At 43.0% G+C, this 18,132-nt stretch overlaps 1 protein-coding gene across 1 annotated transcript in view; it reads right to left on the minus strand.

Annotated features, from left to right (window-relative positions):
• Positions 1 to 18,132, minus strand: part of SOCS7 (suppressor of cytokine signaling 7) — a gene marked incomplete at its 5' end in the record, with an annotated part of 34,251 nt that overhangs the window by 8,067 nt on the left and 8,052 nt on the right. Inside the window, 7 exons of the mRNA XM_010843139.1 lie at positions 1,587 to 1,740; positions 2,158 to 2,293; positions 11,000 to 11,128; positions 13,202 to 13,370; positions 13,840 to 13,970; positions 14,871 to 14,972; positions 15,452 to 15,561. Of these exons, the coding sequence (XP_010841441.1) occupies positions 1,617 to 1,740; positions 2,158 to 2,293; positions 11,000 to 11,128; positions 13,202 to 13,370; positions 13,840 to 13,970; positions 14,871 to 14,972; positions 15,452 to 15,561 (901 nt within the window). The remainder of the gene's footprint in view (positions 1 to 1,586; positions 1,741 to 2,157; positions 2,294 to 10,999; positions 11,129 to 13,201; positions 13,371 to 13,839; positions 13,971 to 14,870; positions 14,973 to 15,451; positions 15,562 to 18,132) is intronic.

Below are 18,132 nucleotides of genomic sequence, written 5' to 3' on the forward strand. Positions count from 1 at the left end.
CAGGCAAACCTCATTTAACTTGTTTTGTTGCGCTTTTACAAGTTGAAGGTTTGTGGGAACTCCACGTTGTCAGATGATGGTTAGCATTTTTTAGCAATAAAATATTTTTAAATTAAGGTATGTAGATTTTTTAGACATAATGCTAGTGCACACTTAACAGACCACAGTATAGTGTAGACAAAACTCTTTATATGCGTTGGGAAACCAAAAAAATCATGTGACTTGCTTTACTGTGATATTTGCTTTTTTCCAGTGGTCTGGAACAGAACCCGTGATACATCTCCCAGGTATGCCTGCAACTGAAGATTTGACACAGAAACTGCACATCCAGCCCAGGATCCTTTAAGTTAAAACTTAACTGCCTCCCGGAGTTACCATTTCTTGATCTCTCTTCATTCCTCTTCCCCTGGCTAGTCCTGGCTCACATGCTCTCCCCTCAAGAGCACAGGATCAGAGACATCCAGAGCCAAGAGGAGACACATAGCTGGGGTCATCTGAGCCATGGCCCCAAAACACCCACGGAACAAAAACACCAGTTGTCACTCTCTCCCATTATGAAGAGAGCTGAGAGGGTGGGAAGAGTTAAAGCCCCCTTTCCACTCTAAAGCTGTCCCACCTATGGGTTTTCCCCCTTTCTTCTGTATGGGGGATGGGATTAGAAACAGATGAGGTTAGAAGAATTCAGTGCTTAGAAAGGACACTCCCCACTGAGAGGGGGTAAGGGTAGTCTTTGACACCAGCAGTAGATCACTAGAACGTGAGATCTTACACGTAACCCTTACTACCAAAATCACCACTTTCTGGTAATTCTGTTCCCTACTTACCTCTACTTTCAATATTCACATTAATGTAATTTAAGAAGACTTTTTTTTTCGGCTGAGCTCCGAGGCATGTGGGGATCTTAGTTCCCCAACCAGGGATCGAACTGGAGCCCTCAGCACTGGAAGCATACAGTTCTAACCACTGGACCACCAGGGAATCCCCAAGACTAATTAGAATCTACCTGTACAAACCAGTATTCCAAGGTATTTTATGGGAAAACAAATAAATAAAACTCAGTATAGCAATGGGATACACTCTTACATAAATGAATCCCTTAGTTAATTCATTTATTGTCTTCACCAATTTACTTTTCGGTGGCCCAGATGGAATTTTAAACAGAAGAGCAAGCTGTTTTTTCCTCATCCCCATATTCCAAGCCATGGGATAGTAGAACTCTCACTGAAGTGCATGCCTGTTGCAATTAAGGGCATTTTGTGTTCCCTTTGATGAAGTTTTCTTCCCCTTTGGTTTCCTGCTCTACATGTCATTTGTCCAACAGCTGCACTTCTATGTCCTCCTCTTTATATATATTCAGTGATTAGCATGCATGTTGCTTTGCAAATACTCAAGCCTTTCTTGTCTATTTGTTCTTCTCCCTGTTGGGGTATGTGCCCCCCTGGGACTCCGTGATCAGATGTGGCAACTCTCTGGACAGATGCCTGGATTGGGATACGTGCATGGGATGGGAGGAAGGGGGCAAGGCCCAGTGCAGGATAACTGCCCAGGAAGAGACCAGGCTGGACAGTGAGGTGGAGTATGCATACCCTTGGTGGTGACCAGCAGGGGGCCCCTCGCTACGTGGAGGGTTCCAACACCTCTTGCTTCTGTTTGGAAATGAGCTGCGCTTCCTTTAGAGACAGGTATACCTCTTCCTGAGGATCATAGTAGTAGAACTTTCGGATATAAGAGATCAGAGGCCTACGAATAATACAAAAGAAGGGTACACACAAGTGTTATACAGAACTTAAAAAAGAAAGATCACCTTTATTCAACCCTCCCTTGTTTTCATTCCCTATATGGTTGAGACAACACCGAAGAGTCTCTGCCAACTTGAGAAAATTCCCACGTTCTCACTTATTATAGTTCTGTCTCCCTCACTCTTACCATCTCCACTCTACTCTTCACAGAGTCTGCACAAGGGAAAGTGACACACGCACACACCTTCCTCCTTCTTGGCTGTACTGTGACATTTCTAAGGTAGGTGCTAAGACGCAGGAGAAGTGAAAAATGACGCCTGGGAGTTGCCAGGCTCTGCCTGTACACTCCACTTGCAGGCCTCACTGACACTTTAAGTAACCCTCCATTCCCGCTCCGGCTCTAAAGACCCCATCATACTTAGGCAGTGGGAGATCCGGGATGTGATCGATCCGGACGAGCTGTCGGATTCGGAATCGGCAAAGGTGCTGGAGGGATTTGACATTGCTGAATCGGGACACTGGATAGAGCAACTGGACTGGAGTTGGTGGCAGTCCTTCAAGAACAAAAACCGAGAGAAATATTCAGATGAGACAAGGCAGCTAACTATATATAATCTTCCTCATGAAGAGAATCCAGGGAAGGGAAATGGTGCTTCTTTACAGTTCACATATGTCTTCTGTGCAAAAGCGCCCTTCCACAAAACTTGGTTTCCATAGTACTGCTACCATATTTCATACTCAGGGGAGCCTATCCTCTGGCAGGGGGCTTCCCCAGCCTGACTTCTAACAACTGAGAGTCTTGCTCTTCAAACAGTTCAGTGAAAAATGTCAAGCTAGAGACTCTGCTTGGAGCCAAGTGGCCAATCTCAGGCCCAAGGACAACAGTCAAAGGCATCCTTGTTGGGAATGGGAGACACTTGTGTAGCATCTAGAGTATCTTGGAAGGTGAGGACTCAAAAAGGCTGTTCAGAGGGGTCCCCACCAAATTCCAACTGAGAGACAGTAAGCAGAAGGCAGCAGCTAGGATCAAATTTTACAGGCCGGTCACACAGTCACTTACTTCAAGCCTGGACAATCAGGTTTAGCTACCTTTTACTCCCCGTCAATCCTCCACCCCCACCAACCACCCTTCTTACTTCTGAAAATTTAGGTTGGGTACAGGAACAGAAAAAAAGATGATAATACTTTTTCTTTTTTAGATAAACAGCTTCCAAATAATATTCATATTGGTTAACTATTTTTTTTAAAGGTTCACTTTAATTGTGTGTGCTCAGTTGTGTCTAACTCCTTGCAACCCCATGAACTGTACCCCACCAGGCTCCTCTGTCCATGGAATTTTCCAGGCAACAATACTAGAGTGGGTTGACCATTTCCTTCTCCAACGGATCTTCCCGACCCAGGAATCAAATGAGCATCTCTTGCGTCTCCTGCTTGGCAAGTGGATTCTTTACCACTGCACCACCTAGGAAGCCCAGGATGTACCACCTGGGAAGCCTAGGATAATACTTTTAAAAGAAAAGCAACTACAGTAGCTTGGGCAAGCTGGAGTTGGTACTGTTCTGTGTACAAGTGCCTGCTGACTAAGGCCAGTCAAGCCCAACGGAAGCCCCACACTCATGTTTCATCACAGTATCAGCAGGCTCCATGCTGGGAAATTCCAGCCCCCGGGGGTCAATGCCACAGAACGGAGACACCCACAATGGCAGGGACATTGAAACACGTTCAAGAGAATAAAGAATACTCTTGTTTCAATAAACAAAGGACTATGGAAGGTAAGCAAACTGCTCTCAGAAAGAATCTGAGTTGCAAAACCTTTGAAAGAATTCTTTTCTCAACCATTGTTGAATCAAATCAAACTCTGTAGACACAACTTGTTGGAAAATAAAATATTTTGGGAGTTTAATTTCAAACAGTTTTAAAATTTTGTTTGAAGCCATGAGAAGAAAAAATTAAAGCTTGCAGATTGTCTCCCAAAGCCTTTTCATGGTTGTTAATAACAGACTTTCTAAAAAAATTGAAATACATTTCATGCTATATAAATAAGCTTATCTTAAAATCATTTACCTCAGTCTTCAAAGCTGTGCTCCCAACACATACCACTATTACCCCCCACTGCACAATGAAGAAACTGAGGCCTACTGAGCTTAGAGAATTTGCTCACAGCACAGAACCAACAGAGCTGGCCTTCCCTGAGCACTTGCTCTGTCTGAGGAAGAGTTTAGCCCAGGGAACCTCAAAGGAGGGCTCTCCAGGAGTCTTCCAGAGCATCTGCCCGTGTGACTGTCTTAACAGGGGGTGCTGTCAAGACAGTCACAGCTTCTTGATTCAGGACCAGTCTCTCTTAGTCCTTGACTTCTCACCCCTATCTCTTTAAATCTAACGCTTATATTTTTAAAGCACTGTAACCCTCACCCTCAGGGGCTGGTTCCCCGGGGGGTCGAAACCAGGACTTTCTGCATGTAAAACTGACCTGCTAACCACTACAAGATGGAAACACAAGCTCAGATCACGAGCTCCTTATTTCAAAATTCAGGCTTAAATTGAAGAAAGTAGGGAAAATCACTAGGCCACTCAGGTATGATCTAAATCAAATTCCTTTTAATTATATGGTGGAGATGACGAATAGATTCAAGGAATTAGATCTGGTAGAGTGCCTGAAGCACTATAGAAGGAAGTTCGTAACACGGTATAGAACGCAGTGACCAAAACTATCCAAAAGAAATGCAACAAGGCAAAGTGGTTGTCTGAGGAGGCTTTACAAATAGCTGAGGAAAGAAGAAACGGAAAAGGCAAGGGAGAAAGGGAAAGATACACCCAGCTGAATGCAGAGTTCCAGAGAATAGCAAGGAGAGGTAAGAAGCCTTTCTCAAATGAATAAGCAAAGAAACAGGAAAACAACAGAATGAGGAAGACTAGAGATCTCTCCAAAACAACTGGAGCTATCAACGGAACATTTCATGCAAGGATGAGCATGATAAGGGACAGGAACAGTAAGGACCCAACAGAAGCAGAAAAGATTAAAAAGAGGTGGCAAGAATACACAGAAGAACTATACAAAAAAGATCTTAATGACTCAGATAACCACAATAGTGTGGTCACTCCACCTAGAGCCAGACATCCTGGAGTGTGAAGTCAAGTGGGCTTTAGGAAGTGTTACTATGAACAAAGATAGTGGAGGTGATGGAATTCCAGCTGAGCTATTTAAAATCCTAGAAGATGATGCTCTTCAAGTCCTGCCCTCAGTATGCCAGCAAATACAGAAAACTCAGCAGTGGCCACAGGACTGGAAAAGGTCAGTTTTCATTCCAATCTCAAAGAAACGCAATGCCAAAGAATGCTCAAACTATCAAACAACAGTGTTCATTTCATATGCTAGCAAGGCTATGCTCAAAATCCTTCAAGCCATGCTTCAGCAGTATGTGAACCAAGAATTTCCTGATGTACAAGCTGGGTTTACAAAAAGGCAGAGGAACCAGAGATCAAATTGTCAACATTTGTTGGATCATGGAGAAAGCAAGAGAATCCCAGAAAAATATGTAGTTCTGCTTCATTGACTATGCTAATGCATTGACTGTGTGTATCACAAAAAAATATGGAAAATTCTTAGAGATGGGAATACCAGACCACATTATCTGTCTCCTAAGAAACCTGTTTGCAGGTCAAGAAGCAACAGGTAGGACTGGACAAGGAACAACTGATTGGTTCAAAATTGGGAAAGGAGTATGACAAGAGTGTATACTATCACCCTGCTTATTAACTTCTATGCAGAGTACATCATGAGAAATGCCAGGCTGGATGAATCACAAGCTGGAATCAAGATTCCAGGAGAAATATAAAAAACTTCAGATATGCAGATGATACCACTCTAATGGTAGAAAGTAAAGAAGAACTAAAGAGCCTCTTCTACTGCTACTGCTAAGTTGCTTCAGTCATGTCCGACTCTGTGTGACCCCATAGACGGCAGCCCACGAGGCTCCGCCGTCCCTGGGATTCTCCAGGCAAGAGCACTGGAGTGGGTTGCCATTTCCTTCTCCAATGCATGAACGTAATAAGTGAAAGTGAAGTCGCTCAGTCGTGTCCGACTCTTCGATACCCCATGGACTGCAGCCTACCTCTGTCCCTGGGATTTTCCAGGCAAGAGTACTGGAGTGGGGTTCCATCACCTTCTCCGAAAGAGCCTCTTGATGAGGGTCAAAAAAGGAGAGTGAAAAAGCTGGCTTAAAACTCAGCATTAGAACAACTAGGTTCAGGGTATCCAGTCCCATCACGTCATGGCAAATAAAAGGGGAGAAAGTGAAAGCAGCGGCAGACTTTATTTTCCTCGGCTCCAAAATCACTGTGGATGGTGACTGCAGCCATGAAATTAAAAGAAATTTGCTCCTTGGTAGAAAAGCTATAAACCTAGGCAGTCTATTCAAAAGCAGAGACATCACTTTAACAACAAAGGTCCATATATACTTAAAGCTATGGTTTTTCCAGTAGTCACGTATGAATGTGAGAGTTGGACCATAAAGAAGGCTGAATGCTGAAGAACTGATGCTTTCAATTTGCGGTGTTGGAGAAGACTCTTGAGAGTCCCTTAGATACCAAGGAGATCAAACCAGTCAATCCTAAAGGAAATCAACACTGAATATTCATTGGAAGGACTCATGCTGAAGCTGAAGCTCCAATACTCCGGCTACCTGATGCGAAGAGATGACTCAATGGAAAAGACCCTGATGCTGGGAAAGATTGAAGGCAGGAGGAGAAGGGGATGACAGAGGATGAGATGGTTACATCATATCAGCAATTCAACGGACGTGAATTTGAGCAAATGACAGGAGATTAGTGGAGGACAGAGGAGCCTGGTGTGCCGTAGTTCATGGGGCCCCAAAGATTTGGACATGACTTAGCGACTGAACAACAACAAAAGCCCTCATCCACCCACATACACCACTGGTTGGCCCTCTCCTCATATACCATTAAAAAAAAATTCACACATGGATTTCTCTCCTGAATATATTTAAACTCAAGTGGTTTTAAAATGATTCTGGGTTCAAATGCCTCTTTGAATTTTACCTTTTCACTCATATGCTTTAAATATAGTCTTTAGTAAATTACACTATGATGAACAGAAAGCTTTTAGAAGGTTGGGGTAATACTGCTAAATTCAACATGACGTTTCAGAGACAAAAGTAATTCATGTACCTGATTATTTATTCCCAAAGACAGTACTATAGGACTTGCACTTAAAGAGGTCAGGATAATAGTAGCATACAATTATCTGACTGTTTGCTTACTTAAATTTTAATGACCACATATACTTGCCTATTTAATTGTGTTATTTTTAGACTTAGGTTCACAAACAGCAATTTGAAACCTGTTAATTCTCTGATATTCCCTAGTGTCAACTTGACTGTTCACTGTTTGCCCCCAAACACAGCAAACCATTGGAGCTCTGATATCCAAAGCATGTTCACAGAAGAGGTCAGAAATGGAGATAAGTCCAACATAAGACACCAGTGCAGCTGAAAGGGAAAAGCAAGATACAACAGTGGTCATGAAGAACTTTCCTCTGTCCTCATGCCAGGATGCCATGCACAAATCCAATTTTCAGCCACTTTGCTCTTTTCTCTTTCCCCTAAAAGGACCAGGGTTAGGCATGAGGGCTTCCCAGGTGGCTCAAGTTGTAAAGAAACCAGCTGCCAATGCAGGAGATGTAAGAGGTATGGGTTTGACCCCTGGGTTTGGAAGAACCACTGGAGGAGGGCATGGCAACCCAGTCCAGTATTCTTGCCTGAAAAACCCCACTGACAGAGGCGGCTCATGGGCTACAGTTCATGGGGTTGCAGAGTCAGATACAACTAAAGCGACTTAGCACGCATGCACACAGGCATGATGAATCTCTTTCAGAAAAAAAGTAATAAGAATGTCTTTCCAGTCTTGAGCACCCAAACACCCAGGTCTTTCTCCCACAACAAACTATTCCCTGAAGACCAACCCCAAATGTCTGTTAACAGGACTGAATTGAGAAATCTGAGCTACAAGGAAAATATATCACTGAACAATTAATTATAGTCTTAATGATGGTGCAAAAGAGGAAGCAATTGATTTCCTTAGAGTGTCTGACTCAAAGTGTGATTAAAAAAACAAAAAATATTTTCTCTTCAGGCACTTCAGAGATGATGGAGATTCTTCCAACTAAGAAGAACACATTCAAGTTGAGTTTGGCTCTCACAGCATCAGAAGTTTTGTGCTAATCCAATCACATTCTCTTTTGGAGACTGCTGCTTGGTGTTAGGTGTCTAGCTTACTACTGTGAATTGGACCAGACTGAGATGTAATCGGCAACCTCAGATTTATCATGATCATGCTCCAACACTGTCATGAGAAGAGATAAGGGACAAACCAAGCTCAGGGGCCATTCTTTTGACCAATGATCCCTCCCCCAATTGCTAGTTATTCTACTTATTAAATTCTTTCTGTTCCTCACTTGGTGCCATCTAGAACTTTCATTAGGCCTGGCTTTATAATCCCTATAATCCCTGGCCTCCTTCTGCACGAGGCTGGATATGCTGCTAGTACATTCAGCTCTAGATTTGAGCCAGAAAAACCTGACTCTGCATCTTGACTCTGTAATTCACTGTGCATCGGTTTCTTAATCTGTATTTTTAAAAAGATAAAAAAGGAGGGAGAGACTGTATCATTCCTTCAAGGGATCTCATAAGGGTTAAATGAAACAGTACGAGCCCCTTGTAGGCAGTTACCAGCAACCCAAAGTCTAAACAAAAGGGCTCCTTTTACCATCCCCTGAGTTATAATCCCTGGTATAAACTGACAGAGCTCAACCTAAATCTAATGACTACCACCTCCTCACAGGAATCCTCTCCCCTAATAAAGTCAGCCTTACAGAATGCCTAGACCACTGATAAGCAAAGGGAGACAGCAAACAATGGTAAAGGAGAACGCTGACCTGGTCTTCTTGGTCCCAATCTTCCAAAGAGAAGTCACTTATGGTCTAGGGGCAAATACTAATTTGCTTTCCCTTCTCGATTTGATTACAATTTTAAGTGCAAATAGATATCCTACTTGTATCCTAGAAAGACACTCTCCACTCTCCACTGTGTTTATCCACAGATAAACACAATTCTGACTTCTTTATGTCCTCCCTTTATGCCAGGAAACTCAATCTGCAACTTGCTTACTGCTATTTTTTTCCCATAGCAGAAGGTGGGAAGCAAAGCACAGGAGTTGGAGTCAGCTGGGCACTGGTTTGAATCCTGGCTTCAGCACTAATTAGCTGGGTAACCTTTAGAGTAAGTGGCTTCACTTTTGAGACACCCTTAGTTTCTTCATTGACAAAATTTTAAAAAAAAACAAACTTTTTTTTTCAAGAGACCAATCTATTAGCTAACTTTGAGGCTGTTGCAAGAAATTAAGAGATATTTAATAAAGATCCTGACAAAATACCTGGCACATGGTAGGCAGGCACATAACAAATTGCAGCAACCCCTGCAGGTACTGACCTTCAGCAGTGTTAAAAATCTTACTTAAAATTTCTGCAGACAAGGCACATTTGTGGAATGAAATGAGCTATACCTGAGGAGTCTAAGATTCCATGAAGTCTCTCAATACTCTACAAGTGATACATGCTCCAGACTCCAGAATCCTCTGAGAGGATCCACCCACAAACAGAGATGACTACCCACCCTGTTCCTGTCAATCGCCACTAGGCTTTATATAGACTTTAACATGGGCTCTTGCCTTCTCTTCCTACCTGACCCCTTTTTGAAGCTAAGAGCTCTCTGAGGGTAGTGTACGTGCTCAGTCGCATACGACTCTTGCGACCCCAAGGGCCGTAGCCTGCCAGGCTCCTCTGTCCATGGGATTTTCTCAGCAAGAATACTAGAGCGGGTTGCCATTTCCTCTTCCAGGGGATCTTCTTAACCCAGGAATCAAACCTGTGTCTCCTACATTGGCAGGGGGATTCTTTACCACTGAGCCACCTGGGAATCCCTGAGGTGGAGAAGTAGCTTATTTTTGATACTGAGTTTATTTGATACTGTTTATTAAATAAACACCCCCCAAAAGCCACAAACTCTAAAAATGGCTAGGCAGAATCAGTTCCTATAAGAAAGGATTCTAACTTTTTCCATTTAACCAAGTCAACTGCATGAGACCCAACTGTGCTGACAGCACTGATGCAAGTAGTTAATGAAGTGAGAATTAATACAGTTCACACCCTGTCATGCCTTACTGAAATCACCAAGATTATAAAACACATTCCTGTAACCTGGCTCAACTGATGTTCCTGATATCATCAGATGTTACTGATGTTCCGCCGGAGGCGTCCCTATAACTTCTTTTTAGAGCAATTTCTTGACACCTAGTTTAAGAATCTTAATTTGATTCAGTGGGAAAGCACGATGTTCTCATTTTAAGTTCTGTTTCTATCTTACAAATTCCTCATTTTACTTTTTTCCAACATTATAAAAGCAGATTCCTCCAAACCATCCCTTCGCCCCAGCCTTCAACAGAGATGATATAGATACCCCCTATTTAGTGGGCAGGATAGGTACTGCCAGTGCTCCCAAACTGAGACTAGTCTCTGAATTCAATACTGGCAGGGATACAGGACACAACAAAGTACTCTAACAAAAATTTCAGTACAAATGCACAGAATCCAGGGCAGACTGCTATTAAATTCAGCCTCCTTGACACTCCCATTTCTAGTGAAGACTCTTTTACTTTCCCAGTTTCCCATGAAAATGACCCGAGAGCTCTCTGTTTCACATGTAAATGTGAGATGTCTGGATCAGGAACAAGGAAAGACCTCTGAAAGTTAAACGTGAATACATGACACCCAGACATCAGAGGCAGGATCAGTTTTCTCATTCACGTGATCAGAGAAGCAAAGATTCCTTCTCAATATGTGTGTTAGTCAGCCGTGTCCAACTCTTTGTGACCCCACGGACTATAGCCCACCAGGCTCCTGGCGGATTAACGTATAAGGACGGGATATTACCCACTAGGCTCGAGGAAGAGTGGATGCTACAAGAGCCAGGAAAAAAAGCTTTATGTGTTTCTGGTTTGGGGGTTTTTTGGGTGAGTGGGTGCAGGAGTGGAGGTAGAGATCCTGCACGATCATACTCAAGTAAGTTAAATAATTAATATAAAGCTTTGAATAACTGTGGGAGAAGAGGGAGGGGAGAGGTGAGGAGTGGATATTATGCTTGATCATACCCAAGTAAGTTAAATAATTAATGTAACGATAGCCTTACCTGGAACCCTGGATCTCAAGAAATACAGAAACTTCCCATTCTTGGAGTGCATGATGGCCCTCTTAATGAACTCCACCACTGATTGACAGCGATCCTCAAACTTGGGATGACACCACAGGCTGAAGGTTCCTGCCATGGAAAGTTGAGGAGAGGTAAAAATGCAAAACTTACTTTAGGAAGACTTGAGAAGCTGGCTCGAACATTTTAATGATTTTCCCTCCTGGAAAGGTAGCTTGTGGTCAAGCTGAGTCAGAGGTCCCTGTTCCTGCTTGTTCTACAACTAATGGAAAGAAAGATGTTGCTTTTAATAATATATAAATTAGGTCTTACAATGTTTCTGTTAATAATAAATTTGAGTCAGAAAAAGATATAAAAAGATTTTGTTGAGTATGAACATTAATCTTTAAACCACAGACCATAAAGAAAAGGCAGCTATGCTAAAGTGAGTTTAAATGACATTCCTCAAGAAGATTTAAATCTTCAAGTATGCATAGAATAGGAAAAACAAGAACAGCGGTTTTGTGGATCTCACTCATTCATGTATATGTTAAGCACAAAAATCAAATTCTAAGTCTTTTCCTTCTGTAACTTCTAAAATCCCACACCCCAACATATTACAAAGATCCCACCCCAAACGTTAGAATCCCAAAGGCAAAAAGCAATCTGAACTCCCATAGCTTAAAAAAAAAACAACAAAAAAACTTCAGCAACTAAAGCACTAAATCCAAGAGAGTCACAAAAGGGATACTAATCACTCAAGAGAACTGCAGATTTGAGAACCTTGGCTACTCTTTCGGGATCACTTAAAAAGATGAAGACAAATGTTCCATTGCAAACTGGCAACTGAAAGGCCCAGGGCTTCTATTAAAAATTCCATTTATTCAAGGCAGAAAAGTTCCTTTGAACAAAAAGTAATTGGAGAACCATTTGAAAATACTCTGGGATAGGCATCTCGCCTATCGGGAACCTAGAGGTCAAGCATTTATTCATCATTTCCATGGCCTAGTCATTTATAATTTCAATAGGTTTATAAAAGCACTTCACTCTGAAATGCTATGTTTTGCGTTTTGTTTTGTTTATTCAACTTTTGCTTTTAGGAACAGCAGGAAAACAAGTAGCAGTCTACCCCACAGTTCTCTAATTCTCTCAAGTCTTTGGACTGAAGTTCCTTTCTCTTCATGCATCTTGAAAGCAGAGGTGGGGGCAGAGGAAACCATGGACAAAGCTATGCTGACCTAAACAGCTACTTCTTGCCTAACAAGAGAAGCAAACCAAATTAATTCAGCAGAACGCGGCTGACAGCAGGAAAGATACAGTGGTGCCTGAGAAGAGCATGAAAGAGCCCCTTACATGAAATGCAGTATCTCATACAGTTCATTTAAGATTGATCACATGTGGGAAGAGCAAGAAGAATCGGAGGGGCAAGTCCATAAAACTCCCCAGAGTTCTCCACATTTTTTAAATTTGTAGCATATTGCAGGTATTTTGACAAAGTATGTGTTAGCCAGCCCCGCCACCAATAACCATTACAAGTTCGTGGCCCAAATCAAATACCAATGTCCTGATGCAAAGTCCATCCAGACAGCAGTACTGAACAAGTCAGCTTCTCGACATGACTGGAATATTAAGCACAACCTGACCACAGAGGAAGACAGACGGTATGTTGATTCCACAAATTCTCATAGAGTTTTGATGACTATTTCCTACAAGACTACAAAGCTGACCAGAAAAAGACATAATTATCATTGATGTGACTGCCGTGCAAAGAAATTCAGAACAGAACAGTCACAGGATCAACAAATTCTCCTCTTTATATACATGACTAATATCTCTAGATGGTAAGTTTAATCATGAACCAAAGCTTGGGAGAATTTGTCTCATGGTCCTAGGTTATTTCTTCCTGCTACGAAGAGAGTTTTACTGGCTTTATTCTGTTCTTCAATAGTCTTCTTCAGACTCTATTTAAGAGACAAGATGCTGAGAAAACTTTTAAATGGAACATGTATGTTCCTCACCATCCCCACCAATATTTCTCGTGATCGAAATCAGTGCCCATATATCAATATTCAGTTGAGTCCCTGAGATTTTCCTACCTACTCACAGTTCCATTTCTGTGAATCCTTCCAATGAGAAAGTCAGATAGCAAAGGTAGAAAAAGCCAAAGGGGAAAGAAGGTTTCCTTCAAATGCCAGCACCTCTCACCTCTGTAGTGCTCCATTCTGGTGTGGTGAGTGATACCCTGTGATCGGAAACTGAGGCTCAGGATATAACGAGGATCGGAGCTGTCTCGTACCAGAAAAGAACCATCAGGCTTGCCTTTCAGCTTCATCTCTGCATCTTCCCAATTCATCGGCCCCCAATACCAACCACACTATCAAAGAAGTGGCAAGGTGTTAGAACACAGAAACATCAAAGTTTTCAGCACAATTACTCTGACCACAAGAACCCCCCATTTCCAAAACACTGCAGTAGGTAGAAGCTGGTAGGAGTGCCTCAACCATTAGCAATCAATATCGGGTTCATCACATTTTCAGGCCTTCAAAGTAACAGAAAAACTTTACAGTTACATTACCAAAGCCCTACAAAGAAAGATGAGGGACCTAGGTCAGCTTAGACTATGTAAATATTTCTCCATAACTTTTCTCACCAGGTTCAGATGTTTTTTTCAGATTCAATTTTACAACATCTCATAGAACTAATGATAGCAACATATTGTTTTGTCACTGTAAATACAGAAGCAAAGAAACTACTCTTCCTCTAAAAAGAATAAAAGGGGAGCCTGGCTTAGAATTAGGAGAATGTGAGAGGAGGCAAGCTGCCAGTCCTCAGGTACCACCTACCTTCTCCAGCTCTCGAAGGCTAGCCGCAAAGCTGCTCGAGTCAGGCCGGTAGAGGGGACACTGGAGGTGCTGCGGGGGCTGGCTGTGCAGAGATTCGGCTGCTCGGATGGGAGCGATCCGGGGAAATGCATCTGCAGGGCAAGAGCGCAGTGGTCACATGTTGCTCCTTATCATTCCCAACCTCAAGTAGACCCTCCCTCCCCGCAAAACAGAGATGCTAACTGAAGACGGGCAAGGCATTAGAAGCTAAGCTGGAAAGGGTGGAAGCCAAAGCAGTGCGGAAGAGCTGGATGGGCTGGGACACAAAGCTGTGTGGGCTCGTGTAAGCTGTGAAGGGTGGGTGGGGGCGTTTAGCCCCAGGAAAGGGGGAGGCAGCAGCTCACTAACCTGACTAAGGCGACTACTTCAGGGCCTGCACCAGCCTAGAGCGATTCCAACTTCTCCCACCTCGAGGTGAAGTGCCGGTAAGGCAGCCTTGGAAATAGTGACTCTCTTAACTTGCCCAGGAAGAGCAACGATTTTGCCAAGCAAGTAGATTTTGTCAGGCAAGTAGAAAAGAATGCTGATTTCATTCATTTTATTCCTTGGGCACTGGGGGCTGGTCAAGCAGGTATGGGCTACTGAATGCTTGGTACTTATTTACAAGGCTGCAGTAAATGCTAAAAGCTTAGAAAGATGACAGAACTTTGAAAACCAGCAACATATTAAACCTCCTCACTCTACTGAAATTAAGGCAGTTTCCTAAGTGATATTGACTCGAGGATTGCAAACAAGTTTCAGTAGCAAAGAGACAAAAAAAATCCAACAGTCTTTTATCTCTACGAAAACTCAGATTTGCCTCCATAAAGAAAACAAGCTAAAATAACCAGTGCTTGGCCTCATTTCCAAGGAATTCTGGTCCAGCCAAGGGGATATGATTTAAGCTTTCTCCTAAGTTCTTTTATTTCCATAAATAGATCTCTCCCATCCTTCAAAAGTGTTTCACTTTGTTCTCCCCACTCTTGCAAGTCTTGCCTCTAAGCTAAGCTAACCTGGGGCATGGGGTGGAGGAGGCGGAGGTAAGGGGAAAGACTGCAGGGAAGACCCCATCGGAGCCACAAGGACAGATGTAGGCAGCGTCCCACTGATATCATCTAGAAGAGAGAACAAAAGCAAGAGGTTCAGAAATACGGGCACAGAATGAGCACAGGGAAGGCAGAGGAGAGGGAAGAGGATCATCAGGCTGCCCTCGGGGGAAAAATGGCCTGAGCTTCACCCTATCTTTTTTGCACAGAGGGCCACAATCATCTTAATCTGGTTTCCTTTGCTTGAAAGTAGGAAAGTAACGATATCCCCAAAGCTGCCCACTGGCAGTAGATTCAGAACAAGATAAATACTCTTTATAAATAAATAAAGATTGAAATAATATATGGACAGTAGATGTTACAGCATGCAGGTAAGAGACCCACTTAACCACTTTGGAAATGAGAGGGGTGCTGAGAATGGGACAAGAAACATAATAACTGGGTCATCATTAGAAACCCAGGAGTCTGTTTGGTTCCTGGCAAAGAACAACAGGTCGACAGAGCTCACCCTCCCACAGGGCAAGAAGGAAGAGGGGAGGAAACTATACCTAGGAGGCTGAGGCTTCTTCTTGGAGGAGGAGGGGGAGTTGGAGGGTGTGGAGAGGTCAGGCCCCGCTGAGAGATGTCCACGTCCACAAGAGACACTGTTTCACCTGAGGGATTCACGGAGCAAGCGTGTTACAGCAGCACCTGGCCCAAAGCCACGGCCAGGAAGCAAAGGGAGGCAGAGAGCAAGCAAGGGACGCCAGAGGTCCATGGCTCTCAGAAAGTTCAAAATCTAATGCTCCCACAGCTGGAATCCCCCTAGTCCAGACACCTGAGAAGTCAATTTTAAATTCCATTATTCCTTTACTCTGTTACAGATCAAGGATCTTTAAGACAAAATCATGGGATTGACAGTGGAAAAGCCAACTAATGCTGGCTCTGCCACTGAGGATACAACCTTGAACAAGAAGTCTTCTTTATTCAAATGGAACCCACATCATTTATTTTTACAGATTTGTGTATCAATTTTTGCCTCGGGGAGCAAGGCTAGCAACTTTTTACAAGCCCAAATGGACACGGACAGCAAGCACTATTAAAATATAAGAACTGTTAAGCTGAATCCAGATAAAGGTCCCAATGTTAGCCCCAACTTCTTCCTAAATGGGGTTTTCCACATCGAGATTTTCCAGAATAGTCACTCCTAAGAGGCCCAACCATGTCAGATATCAACTAATTCCTAACACTTGAGGCTACAAAGGCTGAGAAGTACATTTACAACCCTGATAATTAATTACTTCCACAGTCAGGCAAAAGTCAGGTAAGCTTAGAGGAAGCTTCTCAGTAGGAACTGGGGCAGAGGGAGGTACACATGGTTTGTCTTACTTTCCAGCATGTTATGCAGTTCTGTTCTCTACCACATTCACTCCTTCTTGCCACCCAGCACAGCTACCCTCTCTCCTCATGAATCACCAGAGAATGAAGGCTATTTTATCAACCTTCTGTTGAAGGTCGCTAAGAGTCAGTTTGTTTTGGTAGATCTTATCCACAAGTCAGAATTTGGGATTTCTCTAATTTGGCCCTTAGGGTGTTATTTCCAACACCTTTTTCTTTTGTAGGAAGCTGAATTAGCCCCTAGCTAGAATCTTAATGTTTCCCAGTTAAGAAAATGAGGTAACAAATATCTCTAAAAGACCAGAAACTGGACATTCAGAATCTAATACAGTTTGTGGTGTTTTTTTTTTTCTCCTCCAACAAAGGTCTTGAACACTAAGATAAGCAGAAAAGCTCTTCCAAAAGTCATCAGTGGAACTTCTAGGAATTCATCACACAGCTTAATTACTGAGGGCCTAGCTGCCCAGGGCTTCCCCTGTGGCTCAGCTGGTAAAGAATCTGCCTGCAATGTGGGAGACTTGGGTTCCATCCCTGGGTAGGGAAGATCCCCTGGAGAAAGGAAAGGTTACCCACTCCAGTATTCTGGCCTAAAGAATTCCATGGACAGTCCATGAGGTCTCAAAGAGTCAGACAGGAATGAGCGACTTTTACTTTCACGTTAGCTGCCCAGAGCAATGCAATGAGCCCAGGTTTTCGGAAGGGTCAGAGAGGTCTAGCTTGTAGGTAGTATAGACTTAAAGGAAATAATTCAAGACAGCTAAGGTTCTTTGAAATAAGAACATGGGACCTGAAACTACAAATGTGGGTTTCATCACTTTAAAAGGGAAACAACTACTAACTAGAAAGACATTCTGCTACAGGGTAAGATCCTTTAATTCCTTGCTTGGGCTAAGAACAGAGGTCCTCCTTCTCCACCGGTGCCTATTACAGGCACCAAACTCACCTGTTCTGACAGTTCACAGCAGTCTACTCAGTAATGGGGGTTCCACTAGACTGTTGAACATTTTCCTGAAAATGTCCAGTCCCAGATCATAATTCTTGTAATCATCTTTTTCAAGGGACACAATATCCAACAGAGTTTGAAACTAGGATTCAGGTTAAAGGACTCTCAGCCACACCCAGTGAGGAGCACTCAGTTTCTGAAACTTGAGGCTGTGTGCTCCAGATGTCCTTTTCTACAGCTCATTCAAGCAGAAACTCCACACCTGACTCACAGAACAAAAGGTTTCCCTCTCAGAAAAAGCTCCCCTTCAAAGGAGAAGGTGAAAGGATATTTGACCACTTTCTTACTTTAGCAACTGTGTTCCCTGCTGCAGGAGGAGAGACTTAAATTAGATCCAATAAGAACTCTTAACAGCTGCAAGAACTGTTAGCTCCCAAAATGGGTAAGACAAGAGTTCATGTGATTCCCCTTTGCCCAAAGTCTTTAAAAATAGACCAGATCATCGTGGATCATGTTTATTAGATAATCCATGAACTCCCTTTGGAAGCAGGCACAGGAACTATATGACTTCCAGAGTCCTTTATGTGCTATGAGCCTATAAATTTGTATTTCCTACTTTTAATTTATACGTGATGACCCTGAACTAAAGCCTGCATAACTGCCAGGGCCACCTAATTACCAGCAAGCAGTCTCTACCTCAAACTATAAAGCATCCAAAGTTAAGAACGCATTCCACAACTTAAAAATAGCGTCACCCCAAACCCAGCAGGCAGGGAATGAAGAAAATAACTGCAGACATGCCTGCAGCTCCCTCTGAGATGCATCTGCAAGTGTTTCCTGACACGTCTCAGAACAGTCCTGCTTTTAGACGTTACAGAAGAAGAAACAGATCACCTACCTGTGAACAGC

This window comes from Bison bison, unplaced genomic scaffold (genome assembly GCF_000754665.1).
Source record: "Bison bison bison isolate TAMUID 2011002044 unplaced genomic scaffold, Bison_UMD1.0 scf7180017864180, whole genome shotgun sequence".
Lineage (NCBI taxonomy): Eukaryota > Metazoa > Chordata > Mammalia > Artiodactyla > Bovidae > Bison > Bison bison.